This window comes from Numenius arquata, chromosome 7 (assembly GCF_964106895.1).
Source record: "Numenius arquata chromosome 7, bNumArq3.hap1.1, whole genome shotgun sequence".
NCBI lineage: Eukaryota > Metazoa > Chordata > Aves > Charadriiformes > Scolopacidae > Numenius > Numenius arquata.
Window position 1 is genome coordinate 4,426,610 of NC_133582.1, and position 19,143 is coordinate 4,445,752.

The 19,143-nt window shown below is 45.9% G+C and overlaps 1 protein-coding gene across 1 annotated transcript; it reads left to right on the forward strand.

Moving 5' to 3' along the window:
• The first annotated feature begins 14,272 nt into the window (after positions 1 to 14,272).
• Positions 14,273 to 15,529, forward strand: PRSS35 (serine protease 35). Its single transcript, XM_074150793.1, has one exon. The coding sequence runs from the start codon at positions 14,285 to 14,287 to the stop codon at positions 15,527 to 15,529; it is 1,245 nt and encodes a 414-aa protein (XP_074006894.1). The 5' UTR covers positions 14,273 to 14,284.
• Positions 15,530 to 19,143: the final 3,614 nt, after the last annotated feature.

Consider the following 19,143-nt stretch of genomic DNA (forward strand, 5'->3'; position numbering starts at 1 on the left):
TTTCTAATTTCTATCTTCCTTTACTTTTTTTTTGTTAGGGCAATTAACATATTTTGTTAATTTGCCTGCCACAGGGGAAAAACGTGTGCTGTAGCTTGTTCCTTCTGTCTGTCCGTTGTCACAGCACTGCTCCTCCGGGAGAGGCCCCAGTGAATCTCTTTGTGACTGCGTGAGGATGCACCTTGCCTGAACCTGGGAGTGTGACAAGTGACAGTGAGAGAGGACGGGTGGGAGGACAGTCTTAGGACATGTCTTTGCTAAGGTAAAGGTCAGATTTAGGTCAGGCTTAAAAAAAAAAATAAAAATAAAAAAAAGCTAAACCACCCTCACTATCTATTCATTTTTATCCATGGGTTCCCTTTGAGGCCATCTCTGCCTGTAACCTCTTGCAAGCGATGCCAGGCCTCCAGAAATCCTTAGGGAATCATGCAGCCAGGATGACAGACAGGAGACGGGATTCTGAGCAAATACTGCTGCAGAAGTCCACACTGAGCAAGTGCAAAAGGGAGCCCGATCAGGGCAAAGCCTTTCTGCCTTCCCTCTCCTTGCTGAACTATTCACTGGGCTGTGACCATATGGAAATGATTCCAGCAGAAAACTGAAAGCCTACAGACAGCTTTAAAACTATTAGAAATATGCAGAGGCTTTGAGAGCCAAGAAGAACAGTTATGAGTATTTACTTCAATCTTCTCCTGCATAGTCTCACCCAGAAAAAGGGATGCCCCCTTCCTTCAGCTGCAGCTGTACTTCCCCTGGGTTACCCGCGGGACCGAGTCCTGCCTGACACCGTGGAGAACAGGGGAGCAGAAGAAATGGGAGAGAGCTACCTGGGGTGCAAAACAGAGGGTGGAAGATTGCATTAAAAATGTGTCCTGGACCTTGTTTGATCCTCATTTCCCCAGCCAGCTTCAGAGACCCAAAGATAACGTCTGCTTAACACGCTCTGGACAGTACCAAGGCACACTTGGCAACCCCGACGCTCTACTCACCACGGGTTTTGGCAATAAATATAACATTGTTTTCCTAATAATAATTATGGCTCCGCGAGGTATAAAATGCCTGTGCTCGTTTCAGTGGAATATTAAGCTTGAAGTCTAAAGTGAAACCTTAAAAGTTCCAACATTAGTAGCTATTACGCTCTTAATAATTTTAGCAGAAACATCCAGCTACTTTGAGGTGGTGAATGGAATTTTAAAATGGTATCACCAGGTTTTCTTCAAATCTGACTTCATACCTAGCGTTTACTAAGAATAAACAAAAAAGGTTTGCCTTTTGATGCAATGCTATTCCGGAATGTGGTTAAGTAAATGGTTCTTTTAAGGTGTGGGGTTTCCCTCAGGTTTTTGTTCAATTTATAAGTCACGTGGCTATAGCTGAAAAATTAATCTTGTGCTCTCCTGGGCATGTTTGCGATGGCAGTAAATGGTTTATGGTCACCTTCAGTTAACACTGACAATAAAGACAATATTCCTTACTCCCCATGGATTAAGGCCAACATCCCCATTTTATCTTTTTTTGGGGGCTCTTGAAAATGCAATTTCTGTGACTGAGCTTTTTCCTCCTTTTTCCGCACTTCTAGGGGAAGATTGCTTCGATATTCTGTTTGAAAGTACCACAGGGGCTCAGTTTTATGCTGAATGTCACATTTGCTCCGGTAACATATTGCTGCTAATCCCTCTCATTTCTCAGACTTTTTAAGATGTGCATTTCGCCGCCGCTGACTCTCGGCTGGTTTGAATGACGAGATTAGGCACCGTGTCCCTCGCCAGTTCATCTTTCCCTGGAATCTCTTTCCCCTCTGTTGGGTCAATCATGCCGATGGTAGCTAAAATCTTATTTTATCTAGCATGTCAACGTCACTCTATTAACTTTCCTCTGCGGCGTGCTCTTTCCATTAGAGGAATTTAGAGGCTTGGGGAGGGAATGATTATTCAGTTTTAGCCAGGCAAAGTCAGGGTTTTTTTCCAAAGCTTCCAAGAGTCTCTGGTCATGCACTTCTTTTCTCTTCTCCTCACATCAAAATGTCATTTATCCGTATCATAGTGTGCTGTATTACCATCTACAGCTCACTGATTTTCCAGTAAAGGTGCTGGTGTGCTGAGCCCAATGGGAATGCCAGTTGGAGGAAACCCTTTCCTTCAAAGCAGTACGCTCACAAAAATGGTGTGGGGTTGGGTTTTTTTTTTCTTCCTTAACAGTACCTGCCTGCAAACTGCCAACACGTTGTGTGTATAAAAATATTTGCCATCTGACACGTCTCCAGAAGTAGCTCTCCTTATGGAAATTTTCCTTGAGGAAAATGTTGGCTTTATATATACGTATCTAATCTCCATGATGCTACACATCAGGTAGGGATTGTAGGTTTTTGCCCTTTTAGCAATGACGAGTGAACAATCAACTCTGCTTTTCTACTGAACTTATGAATGTCAAGAATAACGAGCCCATCCAGCTTCATTTTCAACTGCTGTTCTAGGGGGGAGACAAAAGTGATAAAAAGCAGGAGCTGGGTGATGGCTGGGCTCTTAACTCACTTCCATTCTGCAGTTAGAAGACCCTCTCCCCTATGGGTCAGATGCTTAGACATATCCACGTTTATTTTTGCTTACTGCCTCACTGAAGAAAGAATCCTCTTGATTTGACCACAAGCCTGACATAGTTTTAACTCAGAGGTGAGACTTTCTCTGTTTGTACTACCACAAAGTGGGTTTTTTCAAGTCTATTGTTTACCCATAAACTCATATGGTGAAAATCAGGTCACAAACAGACGCCTCGAGTTTTACATCCCTCCTTCTTTTTGTCATCTGTAAGTTCTCGTGTTGATGACATCGCTCTCATTGCTGATGTCCTTGTTTCTGGCACCATAGTCCCTCGTACACCTATACCCAATTTAAAATTAATAACAACCTCGCTGGCCTGGACTGCGATAGTCCCTTGGCCTGTGCAGAACTCTCCTGAGCCAGCAATGCTGTGGTCATCCTCTGTCCTCACTGGGCCCACTCTTTAAAAAATGATGTGATTTATTGCAGTTCTTGCGTCTTCTCCAAGTCCTCAAAGGCAGGGTCTCTAACAGAGGTCTGTTTCATTCAGTGTTTTAGTCTAAACGGTCAGCATTGTGTCCCAGGAACCTCTGAACAGCACAATAACCAACCCCAACCGGTCCACAAAACAAAAGGGCTTCTGTGGCAACAAGCTGCCACAGAAGAGACACTACCATGGAGACCATTCTTGATCCTGTAAGAAAGATCCATTGTATTTCACATCCCTTTGTTCGGAAAGCAGTAGGAATTATCTCACGTCCATTCATCATGAGCCAACGAGTTATCCCAAGTACAGCGTTTGGGGACTGGAAAAGCGTTAAAGCTTGTGAAAAATTGTCTTCCTGGGAGAAGAAAAGTAGGAAGGGAGTGAAACGTACAACATCAGCTGAGATGGAAGAGCATCCAGATGCAGCTTGAGAATTAAAGCGTTACTGCTCAAGTAATCACTAGTTTTGGAATAAAGTACATATGTACGTGTATACGTGAGTAGAGGAAGGATCGAGTAAAGGAAGAGATTAAAGCTGACCGCACGTGGGGTATGGCTAAGGGCGACACGTTGGACTTTCAATTTGGTTATAGGCATTTGCATTCTTTTTGTCATCTATGAACCTTGTTTTGGTTTTCCTCAGTGGTACCTGCCTGTTTTCTCGTCCCATAAGCCCTACATGAAAGCAGACTTTGTGGATAGGTGTATCTGCCTGCTGAGGCGTGATGCACCGCACGGAATACAACACGGAGATTGCAGACAAGGCACATTGTTGTTACCATCAAACATTTCTCATTTTTGCAAGACCCACGTGAGAGCAGAGTGTGTTCCTCCAGCGTCGTGAGGCCAGATGACGTTCCAGGAGTGTCTTCCATACGCCATAACGTCCACACTCAGCATGTGTCACCCAAAGGGAAATTTGAAGCTCCTACCTCAAATTTCTACCGGAAAAAAAAATTCTAGGAGAAACTTATTTAGAAACATTTAGTAGCTCATTTTGTGGATTATCTCCCTTAAGATAAGAATACTACAGTTCTGCGAATTCACTCAAATCCAGGTGACAAATCTGATGTTTTTTTTCTTTATTTTCTTTGTAGATATGCAGGAAGAATTTTTATAGAAGTCGGTACATTCTTGATGTTAATGCCGATTTGCTTTTTTTCCCCCTCTTTTTTTTTTTTTTTTTAATTTTACGTGTCGATCTTTCAAAGCTCAGTTCCAAGTAAACATCTCTCTGTTGGTGTATGATGTCAAACTTATTTTTGGAACACGCAGAAATGCCAAAAGGGCTCACTAATCTTCTAATGAGATAAAATTACCTCTGAAGGATAAAATTAGCATTCTGAAACTTTTCCAACAATTATATTTTTACAGCCCTACCATCTATACTATACAGTGTGTTTCTAAAGAATCAGTACTCTGACATATATATTCCTCATGTCCTTTGAAAACTATATTTTGAGGAAATTTTTAACGTGATAATTATTTTTTAAAAAAAGCTAAATTTTTACTAAGAATTATCCAAAATGTATAATCTTATAATTGCAATAATTAAAATATTAGTAATAAGGCAAGTTTCAGGAAAAAATGGCTAAAAATAATTTAAAAAACATAAATATATGTTATGGTCTGAAAGATGGGAAACAAAATATAGGACTAAGGGATGAGTTCTTACAGAGGTAATAGGTTACCGATAACAATCTGCTGTGCCCTGCATTACTCAGCATATCTATAAATTATCTGGAAAAGGGATGAGTAGCCAGGTCACCAAGTCTGAAGAAGCTATCGAGTTATTTAGGTTAATAAAGACGAGACAACCTCGAAGACCCGTGGACAAGTTTAGGAAAGGGAGTGACTGAACAATAAAATGGCAGATGGAGTTCAATGTAGATAAATACAAAGTGTTGCACAAGGGGGAAAATGGTCATTACTTCAGGTATGAAAAGGCAGGTTCTGATCTGGACCTTACTTCTCAGGAGACAGAGTCCTGGAGATATGACATGGCTCCATGGGAACATCAGCCTGATGCTCAACAGCTGCCAAAAAATATAAAAAATATTAAGAAGTGTTAGGAAAGCAGTAGAGAACAAAACAAAGAATACCTTTTTGCTGCCACAGAAATCCGCATTTTGCTTGCAGCTAGAGTATAGGTAAGGAATCATAGAAATATTGTTTGAGAGGGACCTCTGCAGGTCACTGAGTCCGTGGCTTTCTCTAGCTGAGTGTTGGAAACCACCAAGGATGGCGATTCCACAGCCTGTCTGGGCAACTTGTTCCAGTGCTGCATGATTCTTTTGGTAAAGAAATTTTTTTCCGATGTCCAGTCTGGACCTCCCAAGCTGCAGTTGTTGGGTCTCAACACATCTGCCCAATACAAGTAGGTCTTGCTTCTTGTCTTCTACTTTCCACTGCCGAGTAAGTGTCTGGCTGCATCATCCTTCAGATGGTGTTCTGATCCTTGCATGTCAGCAGTAGGACGGAAAACAGGAATGTCTTTCATGTAAAGCATGGCCAACTTAGCTAGAATCCTCCAGGGTGGGAGAAGGGCTACAGGGCACGTGATGGACACCTATACATCTATAAGTGGCTTGTAAAGGATGTATCTTCTGATAAAGAACTGGTGAGCATGAAACAACGCTACCAGCAGCCAGGTTGAAAATACACAAGAGGAGGCAGGTTCTTGCACAACACGGGGTTAATCTACGGAATTTGTCACCACAGCAGGTGTAGATGCTGTAGATCTACACCTGGGCAAGGGAAGGGAAGGGAAGATGGGCAAGGGCCTGATGGGCAAATCCAGTGAAGTTTTCTAAGGGCACAGAAGCTACATCTGCCTCAGAAAAGCTATGAATTTGAAATATTGGTGGCAGGGAAAGTGCTGGAGGGGACTATTGCTTGACCTTGCCCTGTACTAAGGCAATACAGTGTTGGTCCAGCAAAGCCCTTGGTGTGACCCAGTATGGAAGCTCTTATCTTCAAGGAATCGCTTGTAAAACTTAACTACCTTACACTCATTTCTGTATTGCCTTGTTAATTAAACTGGGAATTCTTCACCTCGTTTTCTCAGGCACGTGAATAGTTATTATTGCACTTTGGTTTTAAGTTGTACACACAAATAACACTGCAAAAAGAACTAGCATTTTGAAGAAATCAACCCCGTCTTCGAAATGAAACTGCAGGGTGTCGTTTCTAGCCAAAGCCTTATTTCCAACCTATTTATATCACTGGTTCCACTAAATTTCAGAAGTTAAGTGTTTGAAAGGAAGGATATGCCTACGATTAAGACGAGGAAACAGCACTCTGGAGATCTCCGTCTGATCTCTAGCAATGCCACAAATTTCCTGCCGGTTTTGGCAAATCAATGGGGCCCTCTTCTAGCGTGAGCCGAGTTTTCAGATGAGCTCATTGGAACTCTTCGGGTTAAGCACTTGCTAAAGCACTTAGCGAACGAGCTTTTCACATCAGGCATCTATGCAGCAGTGGAAAGCTTTGGGGAGGACCTTGTTGTAGTGCAAAGGGCCAACCTGCGGAGCAGAGACCACCACCACCACCCAAAGCTTTCTGCCTCGGGAGGGGAGATGAAAGGGACACCAAGGGAAGGGGAAGGCAGAAAGGTAGGGGTGAAGAGTGATGAGAAAAGGAGGGAGGTACTTCTCACCTGGCCTCTGAGGCCCTGAGGAGTGGGGATGGGGAGGAGAAGGGTGCCTCTGAGGAGCAGGGCCAGGAGGGTCCCTGAAGAGCAGGGCACCCCTGAGGAGCAGGATCAGGAGTGCCCCTGAGGAGTGGGGCACCCCTGAGGAGTGGGGCCAGGAAGGTCCCTGAGGAGGGGGACATCCCTGAGAAGCAGGGTCGGGAAGGTCCCTGAGAAGTGGGGCACCTGTGAGGATCAGGGCCAGGAAGGTCCCTGAGGAGTGGGGCACCCCTGAGGAGCAGGGTCGGGAAGGTCCCTGAGGAGCAGGATCAGGAGTGTTCCTGAGGTGCGGGGCGCCCCCGAGGAGGGGGCCAGGAAGGTTCCTGAGAAGCAGGGCATCCTTGAGGAGCAGGGTTGGGAAGGTCCCTGCGAAGTGGGGCACACGTGAGAATCAGGGCCAGGAAGGTCCCTGAGGAGCAGGATCAGGAGTGTTCCTGGGGCGCGGGGCGCCGCTGAGGAGGGGGGCCAGGAAGGTCCCTGAGGAGCAGGGCACCCCTGAGGAGCGGGTTCGGGAACGCGGGGGGCCGTGGCTCCCCTCAGGGGCGCGGGCAGGGAGGCGCGGACACGCCGGGGGCCGGGAAATCGCCACTCGCCACAGCCTTAAGCCCCATCCCGGCCCGAGGAGCCGCCTGAGGAGCCGGCAGTCGCCGCCCGCCTTCCCCAGGAGCCCTACGGCAGGTCGGGGCGGAGCGGCCCTCCCCGCTGCCACCGCCGTCCGGCCCCGTCGTGCCCGGCAGCCCCGGCCCCATCCAGGTGGCGCGGACTCCCCCCCGCCATTCCCCTCGGGACGGGGTCCCTCCGCCTCCCCACTTGTCTCCGCCTTCCCCACACGGCCGGGCAGCCTCTCCCGCCCCATCCCGTCCCGTCCCGTCCTGTCCCTAAGCGGGTCACCCCGGCTCCCCGCCCGGCGCCGGGGGCAAGCCTCTCCCGGGGCGATGCGCCTCCCCGCCCCACAGGGAGAGCCCCTTCTTCCCTTCCCATCCCATCCCATCCCATCCCAGATACCGGGATCTGCCTCCGTTCCCCTCGGCCCTCCCCTCTCGCCCTCCTCCTCCCTCCTCTCGCCTCTTTTTTTTTTTTTTCTCTTTTTTTTTTTTTTTTTTTTCTTTTTCCATCCCCTCCCCCGCCTGGGAAGACCTGGCCGCTCCCCCCGCCCCGTCTTCAGTAGCCGCGGGCGCCGGGCGGCGGAGCGGAGCGGGGAGGGCAGCCCGCTCCCCGGGGCTGTGGCCGCCTTCCCCTCCGTTCCTCCTGCGGGGTGCCAGGTACGAAACAAACCCTTCCCGGCGCCGGTTGCGGGGGTGGGAGGGTGGGGAGGAGGCCGCCCCGAGGGACCTGGTCGGGGCAGGGATGGATGGGCAGGCTGGGAGATGGGGACGGGGGCTGAGGGTGGCTGCCCGGGTGCGGGGACAGGGCACCCCGACTGCGGGACAGGACAGCCCCGGTGCGGGACAGGACAGCCCGGGTGCGGGGACAGGGCACCCCGACTGCGGGACAGGACAGCCCCGGTGCGGGACAGGACAGCCCGGGTGCGGGGACAGGGCACCCCGAGTGCGGGACAGGACAGCCCGGGTGCGGGACAGGACAGCCCGAGACAGCAACATCCGTAAGGTGATCTTCTTTTGCGATGTCTTTCTTCCTACACGCGTAGTTTTAAAAATAATAATAATAATAATGATAATAATAATAATAATAAAACGAGGAGGCTGAGCGATGTCAGTACCTTGGCAGCTGGAGGGTTTTGTATGAAGCTCCTGCCTCTTTAGCCGGATGGATATATATTTTTGATAGGAATGAAAACGTGACACGTTTCTTTGGTCCTTTTTTTTTTTTGTTTGTTTCTTTCTTTTTTAATTTTAAGCTGGTTTCACAAGGACGGAAGCAAGGGGCACGGTTACTGGGCTTTCAGGGGCTTGTGCCTGTGCTGCGTCTTCTGCGGGGCGCAGGCAAGGAGCCTCCTCACCCTTCAAAACAACCTCTGCTTTAATTCTGATTCACCCCCTCAGCATTCGCGCTACCATCCCCGCGCGATTCATTTTGGAATTGAGGCTAATTTTATCCAGATTCGTCACAGCTGGAAGCAAGATTTATCTTGGAATGACAAAAAAAGCCCTGCCAAGGTATTTAACTTGCAGGCTCTGGAGAAAGGGAACTCCTTTGGATCAGATGGAGGGGAAAAGCAGAGCCTGCCGCGCCAAGCGGGACCAGGGGATGGCTAAAGAGCTGTAGAGTTAAACCCTTCCCCTCCAAATCCTCGGCTTCTTCCAGGAAAACTCCGGGCTTTAACATGTTTTAGCGATGGGCTTGGCAGCGCTGGGTTTATGGTTGGACTCAATGATCTTAAGGGTCTTTTCCAACCTAAATGATTCTATGAAATTACTTCCTATGCCAATGCGTAGGACCGGCGGGCAGTGGAAAAGCGGCCATCCCAGCAAAGCTCCCCCTTCGGTCCCCGCCGTTCCTCCGGCTGGTTCCCGGCCGGTGTCCCCCCCTCTCCCGTCCCGGGGGGCCGCTGCCCCGGCTGGCAGAGCTCGACCCCCGGAGCCGCTCAGCGGCGGCCGGGAGGCGACCTCCCCGCCGACCGGGAGGAGCGGGGAGAAGAGCCCCGGGGCGAGGAGGGCTGGGAGGAGCGGGGGCTACCGTGGGGCTAGCCCGGGGGACCGCAGGCGCAGGGTAGCCGGGCCGCCGGCTGTCGGGGCGCGCCACCGGGCGGCCGGGAAAGGGAAAACCCCGTCGGAGGGGAAGCCCCTTGTCCCCACTGCCGTTCATCCCCCTTCCCCTCTTTTTATTTCCCCCTCCGAGTCTGGTTTCAGAAATGAGCTGTCGCGCCTGCCGTGTGGAATTAGTTCTTCTTGTGCCTACTGGAGCCGCTTGGATGTTGTCAGAGCCAGGAGTGGCAGTGGGGTTTTCTCCCTAAGGCAGAGGGCAGGAGGAAGCCTCTGCACCAATACATAGAGCGAGTGCACCCGGAGGAGAGAAAAAGGCAGTGGCGGATAAGGTTGGGGCAATGGTTTCTTCCAGGCAGTGCGAGATTTCCAAAATTTGTTCTCTGTTTTGCTTTGTCAGAGCAGAGCCATGAATTCCACCTTTCAGGCCATTTCAAGAATAAAGCCAAAAGCAGTTAAAGGAGCTGTTTAGTGTAGCCGTGTCTGATATTTTACGGTCTGAAAATTGCATTTAAAATTTTGCAAGCTTAGCTTGAAATGTGCTGACTTTCCTACACTAAGAAGGAAACCCCAGAGCAGAGGCTGCGCCGAACAAACCAAGATAAAACGCTGCCAGGTAGCAGCAGCAGCAGACTTTTCTTCTGTCTGAGCCAACCTGACGTGTAAATCCACTCTGGGGTAGTCTGAAAGAGAAACACATTCTAGTTCTGCTTGACTGCAAGCCTGCCCCTGAGCATTTGAGATGCATTCCGCTGGACTAAGATAGGTCATACTGACAAAATATTTGAAGGATATCCTGATGGGTTAGGACACGGGTAGGTTTTGTCCTGTGAATGCAGAAAGATTTCATGTCGGAAGCAAGAAGTGAGAAGAACTGAAAATAATTGTGTATATGTATCCCTGGCAGCTGGAATGCCATCAGACAGGGAGTCCTCGCCGTTAACAGCTGAGTTTGGGAACGGGAGGGAGAATTTCAACATTTGCGTAGGGCTGAGGATCTCTCACTTTCTAGTTTCCATCTCCTGGCTTCTCTGAAGCAATTCAACCTACCATAAGGGCAGAGCTGACTCAAGGCTTCTAATTATTGTAAGCCAACCCCAAATTTGGATTGGGAAAGGAGCGAAAGAAAGGAGAGGGCAGAGCAGCTTGGGGTTTGGAGGACGAGTGGAGAACAGCGTGGCAGAAAGTATGAGTAAGATGCTGAGGGTTTTTTCTTGCTTCCAGCTTGTAGGCTTCTCAGGGCCTTTCCTCCTTCCTCTGGAGGCTGGATTCTCTCTCCCCGTCTCTCACCCTGCAAAGGTGTCTTTGCAGCCGTGTGCCCATTTCCCTCCCCATCGTTGGGCAAGAGGAACCAAACCCCTGTGTTCCCCCCTTGCTGGCAACCTGTACTGGGCCATGGCAACCACTGACGTTGCCTGTGCTTGAAGCTGGCCTTGCTTAAATGGTAGAGATGGGGTTAGTAAACAGAGCTTAAGTGCGTGGCTGTAAATGACAACGCTGCCTAGTAGGACCACTGCTCTGGTCTGTAATGAGAGTTGCCATTTTCACCGAGTTCCTCAGCTTGGACCTCTTCCAGTTCTACTCAAGTGTAGTTAGTTCATCACAGGCAACAAGTGGTTCCTTATAAATGATGAAAATCTTGGCTTCCAAGACTGCCTTTGTAAATGGTGAGCACTTAAGTATAGTATTTCAAATGGGAGGCTCCAATGCAGCTATTGAGGGTTGTGTGTTACGGTTTTTTTCTTTTCAAAGAGTGGCGGAAGGGAGCCGCAGTACTCCACCCATTTGCTTGCAGAAAGTCTCTCTGTAAAGCGAAGATAGCTATGGGTCCAGTTGGGAAGACTTCAGCCATCACAGTGGAGTGACATCAACCCAGGCACCTCTAAGACTTTCTGTATCAACTAGCAGTTAGTGAATGAACTTTCCTTAGGACTCACAAAATTCAGCTACAGAGAAAAATCAAATACCCAGACCCTGAGGAAGGGCTGAGAAAGGGAGGAGTATTCTAGGAAAGAACACAGAAAAGGCATTCTAGAGCCTGACAGAAAAGCTGGGTTTCTTAGTTCCGTGTATCCGTTCAACAGCTACTTTCGGGCAAAGCAAATTGAAACCAGCTTTTCCACAGTAATATCACATTATTTATCATCAAACCATGCTGGCTTGTGACCGGCTGAAAATAAAGAAAAGGACATGCTTCCTCATACAAGATACAGTTCAGCTGTGGAACTCCTTGATGCAGAACATTGCAGATAGAAAATTTCATAGGGGTTCAAGGGAAGAGTGGGCAACTGTGGAAGACAAATCCACTGAGGTTTCCTCACACTACAGAAACTACCTCTGGTTTAAAGTCCATGGGAGGAGGGACATAGATGGTTGCCCTATTCTTGTGCTCTACCCTGGGCATTTGCATTTGGCCAGTGTCAGAAACAGGATTTTAGGCCAGGTGGACCTTTGGTCAGGCCAGAAAAGCTCTTCTTATGTTCTCATTCTTTATTTCTTTAGACACCTTATTGTTTATCTATAGATATGTAAAACTATCATTCATCTTCAAATGTAGTACTAATTGAGCAATAACCAAAACAATACTTTGAAGGTAACTTTGTATATAAAAGTTAATGTTTAAATACATGCATTTCTGCTATACCAATCCCCTAGACTTGCGTGGTCAGCTGGCCTCTCTGCAAAATCTTGCACCTGGGATGACTCTGCTCTGCTTTCAAAACCTTCACATATCTTTTAGTATGACCACATACACCCCAGAGCTTAGGTCCATGAGTCACTGTAATCTCCAGATGTCTTATGAAAGTCCACATATCTTCTCCAAAACCTCCTTTAAAGCCAGGGTGTGTATCTTTATACTGTATTGTAAAATGTGCTTTATGTTTATCCTAGTAAGTAAACTCCGGGTCAAAGTTGGTGTTCCATGCAGTTAAAGGTGAAAAGCGTCAAAAAATATGCTAAAACAAAACCCCCTTCTGAATTTGTCATCAGAAGCAGCAAGCTGTGTTTGAACCTTAGTGCTTAGTTAGCTAAAAATTGGTAATTGTTACCTCTTACAGACAAGAACTATGTCTACATCACAGAATCACAGAATGATAGGGGGTTGGAAGGGACCTCTGGAGATCATCTAGTCCAACCCCCCCTGCCAAAGCAGGTCCTCCCAGAGCAGGTTGGACCAACAACTCCTACACGAGTCGTTGGTCCATTATACAGCTTTTAAAGGGATGTTACCACTTCTTTTTCCATGTTGAACAAATACTTCTCTTTTTTTTCATGCTAGATCTTTAGCTGGCTTGTAACCGGGCTGTCTCACTGGAGAGCAGCACTCATGTTATTCTAAACTAAGCTCAAGGAAAGCGGTTATCTTTGCCCTGGTTTACACTGCCGGTACAGTGTAAACCAGAGAGCTTAACCACATACATATCCTGGAATTGCTTGGCTTTTAAAGTTTAATCATAGGCCCTTTCTTTCTGCACAGCTGAGGTTTCCATGTAATCGGAGTGAAGGATATGAGAATGGAGCGCAGCTTTCCCAGTGGCAGCAGCCAGTAGTTGGTTAATGTCACTGACATCACTGCTGCCAAAGGAAAAAAAATGGCCTTTTCAGTAATGATTAGAGCTCAGAATCAAGACTTCTGAGTTCAGTTTCTGGCTCTGCCACAGACTTCTAACAATTTTACATTCTTTTTGTCTGTTTCCCGGCTACAGATGGGAATAATACCGCTTTTTGTCTTTTCCATTTAAAGTATCAGCTCTTTGTGTGGTGCATCACCCCATCTAGGTGGGGCTTTCCACAGGCGACCGTTAAGGCACAGACAGCACAGTTCCTGCAGCTTTTGTGGGGTCCGGCAGGAAAAACGGTCAGCAGACGTGTCCCTCTTACTTGGCTGGGCTTTCCTGCATGTGTATAATGAGGAGACTCCTCTAGACCAGGAACCTTCTACTTTCCTCACTCATCTGTCCCCTCCAGCCATGGATTTTGAAGTTCTCTGATATTCTGAGACAGATTCAGATACCCACGCATAGGAAATGAATGAGGGTTTGGTGGCCATGGCATGCAGGGAGATACAGCAGAGGATCTGCAGGAGAACCATGCCTTTCAGAGCACCAGAAGCTGAAAGCATTAAAAATGGGACTTGCCATCTTGTTTAGGTGCCCAAATTGCTCCATCTCTCACATGCAGACAATGTAAACTTTGAAAGAAAGGAGAAGGGAGGAAAAGGGGAAAGGAGTTCTTTCTAAGTTGGTTCCTTGGGAGAGCAATTAGCAAAGTCCCATTTTCCACAGCAGGCAGATTCTGGGTGGGTAAGACAGAACCGTTGGTGACTTTTAGGTCACTTAAAGCTGCTCCTTTTTGGCCATTACAGGAAAGAGCACAATTGGTCTGGTTTCCTGTGGGTTCTGAGGTTTCACAAGTGTAGTCTCTCTGTCCAGCCCTGCCTGAATCCCAACTTTTGAATGCGCCTTTTGAACACATTGGTGGTTTTCAACCATGTTCCACCTACAACCAGTAGTTACAGAGAAAAGAAGCAGAAGCGTAAAACATAATCGCATTCTTAACGACATAAATAAAAACAGGGCGTTGTACAGAGTGGAATGACTCAGATTACTGCCCCACTGAGGGAAAAGCACGTGAAACTCAGCTGCTTCCACCTTCCAGGACATAGCTCAGCATGGATGCTGGCTGACTCTTCTGTGCCCATCTTGCTAGAGGCTGCTGGAAGCGCCAGAGGCCATACAGGGAATATTTGAGGCATTTCTATTTTGAGCAGAGTGTTAAATTCCGTTCCGCTGATGTCAGTGCTAATATTGCATGATTATATTTTGAAGATGCTAAGATAACTGTCTATATTTCCAACGCGTATTTTCAAATCTCTTTCTTGTTTTAGAAAAAAAAAACAGATAAAATGGAGCCCATGTTACTGCTATTCATATGTTTCATACCTATATTGGGTCTCAGTAATGGAACAGAAACTGAACAAGATTTTACTTGGCACTTAAAGAAGATTCCCCAGATTGTGAGCGAAAGAACTTTCTCCCTTGACAGCCCTAAATTTGAAGCGAAAACCAAATTAGAGCTCAACAGCGTGTGTGGAATTGAATGTCAAAGAAAATTGCCGGTGCCGAGCTTGTCTGACTTGAAGGACCTCTTGTCCTATGAGACCGTTTTTGAAAACGGCACACGGACCCTGACTGAAGTGAATGTCCTCGGACTGGGGCTTGACTCAGCTGGAAACACAACCACCACGCCAAGGTCTTCGAGAAAGAAGAGGCAGATATACGGAACGGACAGTAGGTTCAGCATCTACGACAAGCGGTTCATGACCAACTTCCCGTTCAACACAGCCGTGAAGATCTCCACCGGCTGCAGTGGCATTCTCGTTTCCCCCAGGCACGTGCTTACAGCTGCCCACTGTCTGCACGACGGCAAGGACTATGTCAAGGGCAGCAAAAGACTGAGGGTGGGCCTGATGAAGACAAAATCCAGAGGTGATGGCAGGAAACGCAAAGGTGCTAAAAGAAGCAAGAGAGAAGTTTCTGCAGCCCAAGAGGAGCCCGAAGCTGCCACGGAACTAAGGCGACGGTCCAAAGGTGGTGGGAGAAAGCAGAGGAGATCTGGGAGGAAGCAGGGGACCTCAGATGGCATGCCCTCCTTCCAGTGGACCAGGGTGAAGAGTACCCACATCCCCAAAGGCTGGTTTAAGGGTGTTTCTGGGGATATCGCCCTGGATTACGATTATGCTGTTCTTGAGCTCAAGCGTCCCCACAAAAGGAAATACATGGAGCTGGGAATCAGCCCAACAATCAAAATGATGCCTGGGAGCATGATCCACTTCTCAGGTTTTGACAATGATCGATCTGGGCAGCTGGTCTATAGATTTTGCAGCATTTCTGATGAGTCCAATGATCTCTTTTATCAGTATTGCGATGCTGAGCCCGGCTCCACTGGATCCGGTGTCTATCTCCGTTTGAAGGAGCCGAACAAGAAGAAGTGGAAGCGCAAGATCATCGCTGTCTACTCAGGCCACCAGTGGGTGGACGTCAACGGTGAACAGCAGGATTATAACGTAGCGGTAAGAATTACTCCTCTCAAATATGCCCAGATTTGCTTCTGGATACACGGGAACGATGAGAATTGCACACAAGGCTGAAGAGAGCTGACCCTGACTCACTTAGCACCCCTATCGCCGCAGAGCGAAGGTCTGCCGCAGCTGCTGCTAGGAGAACATCGCTCCACATCAGGACGTTTTTCCATCTCAAAGCTCACAAGTAACGTTAGGGTGACTCGAGGAATGCTGAATTGCTGGGGGATGGGTAGCATTGGCAAACAAAACATTTCTAATTGTAATCAACCCTAGATGTGCACTTAAAATCCCAAACTCTATTTATGTTTGCAATTGTGATAAATTCAAATTATTCACATCAGAAAAAAAACAAAGAAAGAAGAACGACTACACCTGTTTGTCATTTTTTTTCCAAGGGAAGGATTGAAACGTCTCAAACCATTACTATTAAACAATATCTATTTTTCCAATGGATTTGCTTTTCTCAGGGTTCTGTTCCAATTCTTCAAATGCAAGTTGTGAGTACAGCACATTAGTGTATGCACAGAATGATCCAGAGAACCGCATGAGACCAAGACATTATTTTGGCATTCTCTAAGGACCACAGCTCCATGTTGAGAAGCAGCAGTCTGGTTTGTGCTCGTCAGTCTGGAAAACTTCCTCCTCTGGTTGCTGCAGGAACACCTCCATGGAAATCCCAAATTTCTGTAGCTGGGGCTTAGACCTTAAAGACGAGTTTCACTTCATAGCTCAGTAAAAACAGCAAAAAGAAATTAATGAACAGAGAAGTTTCCATGTTTGGAAGAAGAAGAAACATCGGGACGTAATTTAATGCCTTTAAATCTTCTTTGAGAAGCTATAGAAGTCTTAAACACATGCATTTGCATTCCAGTTAGTATTTGGACAGCTGTAGGTTTAGTTTCTAGTCAAATGTTTAGCTTTACCATTGGGAGAAGTCACTGACTTCCAAAGTGGCTATTTGACAATCATTTAGAGCTTCACAGACGATAGATTTTTTGGGTGCTAACAATTTTTGCAGTTTTTATAAATTACTTTTATACGAGCTCAGCTTCATAGATAGGACAGTATGTATTAGCCTGGGAGTTGGAAAGCAGTATTTTAGTTTGGCTTCATACAGTTTTGCAAAATGGGTAGTTTTAATCATGTCCTATTCAGACTCCAGCTCAACATGAGTTACAAGGTTAAACTAAAAATTTCTCCCAACTAAATTATACCACCTTCTGAATGGTAGAAGTACTATCCTGTACCTTATAACAGATATCTTGTTAGGTAGCAGCAGTAGTTCGCAAGTAATTTGGTTCAATATGTTTGCTGAACCATATATTTAATGAAAACAAAGTGAGCTTGACTTTTACACACCTTTAAACACAAATCACCTTTTTTAAAATTGTTGTTGATTGCTACACAAGTTTATATATTTTATTTTATATCAAGATTTTGAAGTGCACAGGATTGTTACGGTGCTATGTTAATCTAATAACATAAAATGATACTGTGTATTTCCAGTCATACCCTTTGAGTTTCAATACTTTTAAGATTATTCACTACCAAAATATTTCATTTTTTGATCATAAATTTATGCTGACCAAAATACATTTTCTTCCTGTGCAGAAGAAAAAACATAACAAGATTTTAAAATACTATTTGTTTGTTGGCATCTTTAAAATATGCTTGTAATATCTTTTGATGAAATAAGATCATTTTTAATAGCCCACTTTTTTTGTAGATGATTGAAAGTGTAAAACCTGACACTTTGAATGTGCAGGCAACTTTCTTTGTCATATTATTGCCAAAGCATAAAAATTTAAGACTTGCTTGCATACTATAACTCTAACAATAGTTCATTAATTGGAAGAGAACTCACTCTAAAAGAAACTATTTCTTTTAATGTCAGCCTTTCCGGGGAACACTTAACTTTTTTATTAGTATTATTTTGTCATTGTTTGCAGAAAACTAATAATAATTTTTAAAGTTTAGAAATTAAGGTCTAAGATTTTAAGGTTAATTATTTTTTATTGTTGTTAACATCTCTATTAAGACGTATGGCTTTGCTGACAGTAATTCTAAATCACCTCACTCCAGTATTTAATACTCTCGCTCTATGCAATGGGCCTACAATATTCTTTAGTTGGCTCTCTAATGGTTTTTTTAAGTGCCTTTTTCCATAGTTACTGTGATAAATAAGGTGCCACCTCGGTAACCCAATACCAGCCAACCTAGGTCTATGGATCCTCTTACAATTGTTCTCACTGTTGATTTGGGTCCAAAACTGATCAAGATAAGGTGTCTTAGTAAATTCCTTGTTTTGGTGAGTCTTATTGACGTGTTCTCCTTAGGAGCAGAAATATAATCTATTTCTTTATTAGTCTGGGAACCAGGGACAAAGTAAGAATGAAAAATGTCCATGTCGGCTTTCAAATGGTCTTGTTATGATAGTCATCCGCTATAAATACCTCAGCCACAACCTGAAGTTCTCATACCAGGCTGACAGCAAATGTTTATCCTCAGAGGATAAATATTAGATGCTCAGTGCCTCATTTTATGGTACTAAGAGATTAAAGAGGCTGCCCAGAGCAACATAAAAATTAATCAAAACTCTCTATATATATCGCTCCACACACTCAAGCCTGTGTGTCTGAGTGCACATGCACAAACACATGCAAATATACGGGCTTGTAGAGCGTGTGCCATTTTGACTGGGTCAGGGCCTTCAGGCAAAGGAATGCAGGCACAAGAAGATGTGGACAAAATGTTATTCCTGTTGTATCTGCATGCCAGGCAACGTTTCAGCTTGTCACTTGGCCTGATAGAGAAGGACATGCTTCATGTAGGCATCATGACTCCAGGGACTTCTGAAATAGTTCATAAATCAAGTACTTACACGCAACCCCGGGAGGTCAATGTCCCACATAGAGCTCTTGGTACCAACCACTACAAATGGGACAAGAATTTCTGAGTCGTGTTCATCTCAGATTTCCTCAAAAAACCCCCTGCGTTTTGTATCTAGTTATCAAGGAGAAAATACGAGGAGGGGGTGTTCTTAGTGGATAAGATCTGCTGTTGTCTAGGACAGCAGCATCAAGGCTGGGTTCCCAGCCCAGAAGGGGATAGAGCCCTTGTGATGTTTCCCCGAAGGATTTTTCCCTCTTTTAAGTGCCAGGCTGTACATCACTTGTTTTCATCAGTACTAATACTTTTCCATAAGAGATGTTATGGTAGATCATTTTCTTTAACTGTATTCCTGGCTTTAGGGAAAGACAAACTCAGTCAAATCCCTTTTCTGCTACGGGGTTACTGGCAATTTGTAAAGTAAGTTTTTCCCTTGGCCAAAGATAAACCTCAGCTACAAACCACCACACCCAGACCAGCTTCTGTGGGGCATTTGTGCGTGTGTTTAATTTGGGGCTCTGAGACATACAATGGAAGTCAAGGGGATTATCTGCAGTGTGAAAAATTTGTGTCTGAAGTCTGTATTATCTTAAAAGGAAAACACAACATTAGGTAGCAAAATTGTTTCTGTCGTATGAGTTATAGAGTCCCCAACGCTTTAAAAATTGCTTAAAGAAACTCCTTGACTCAGTCCATAATTTGCCATCCAAATTTTGCAGATTTATGAAGTATGAATCAGCCCAGAATATGGCTTAAGTCAAAAAGTAATTCATCTCCATGTGGAGGAGAGG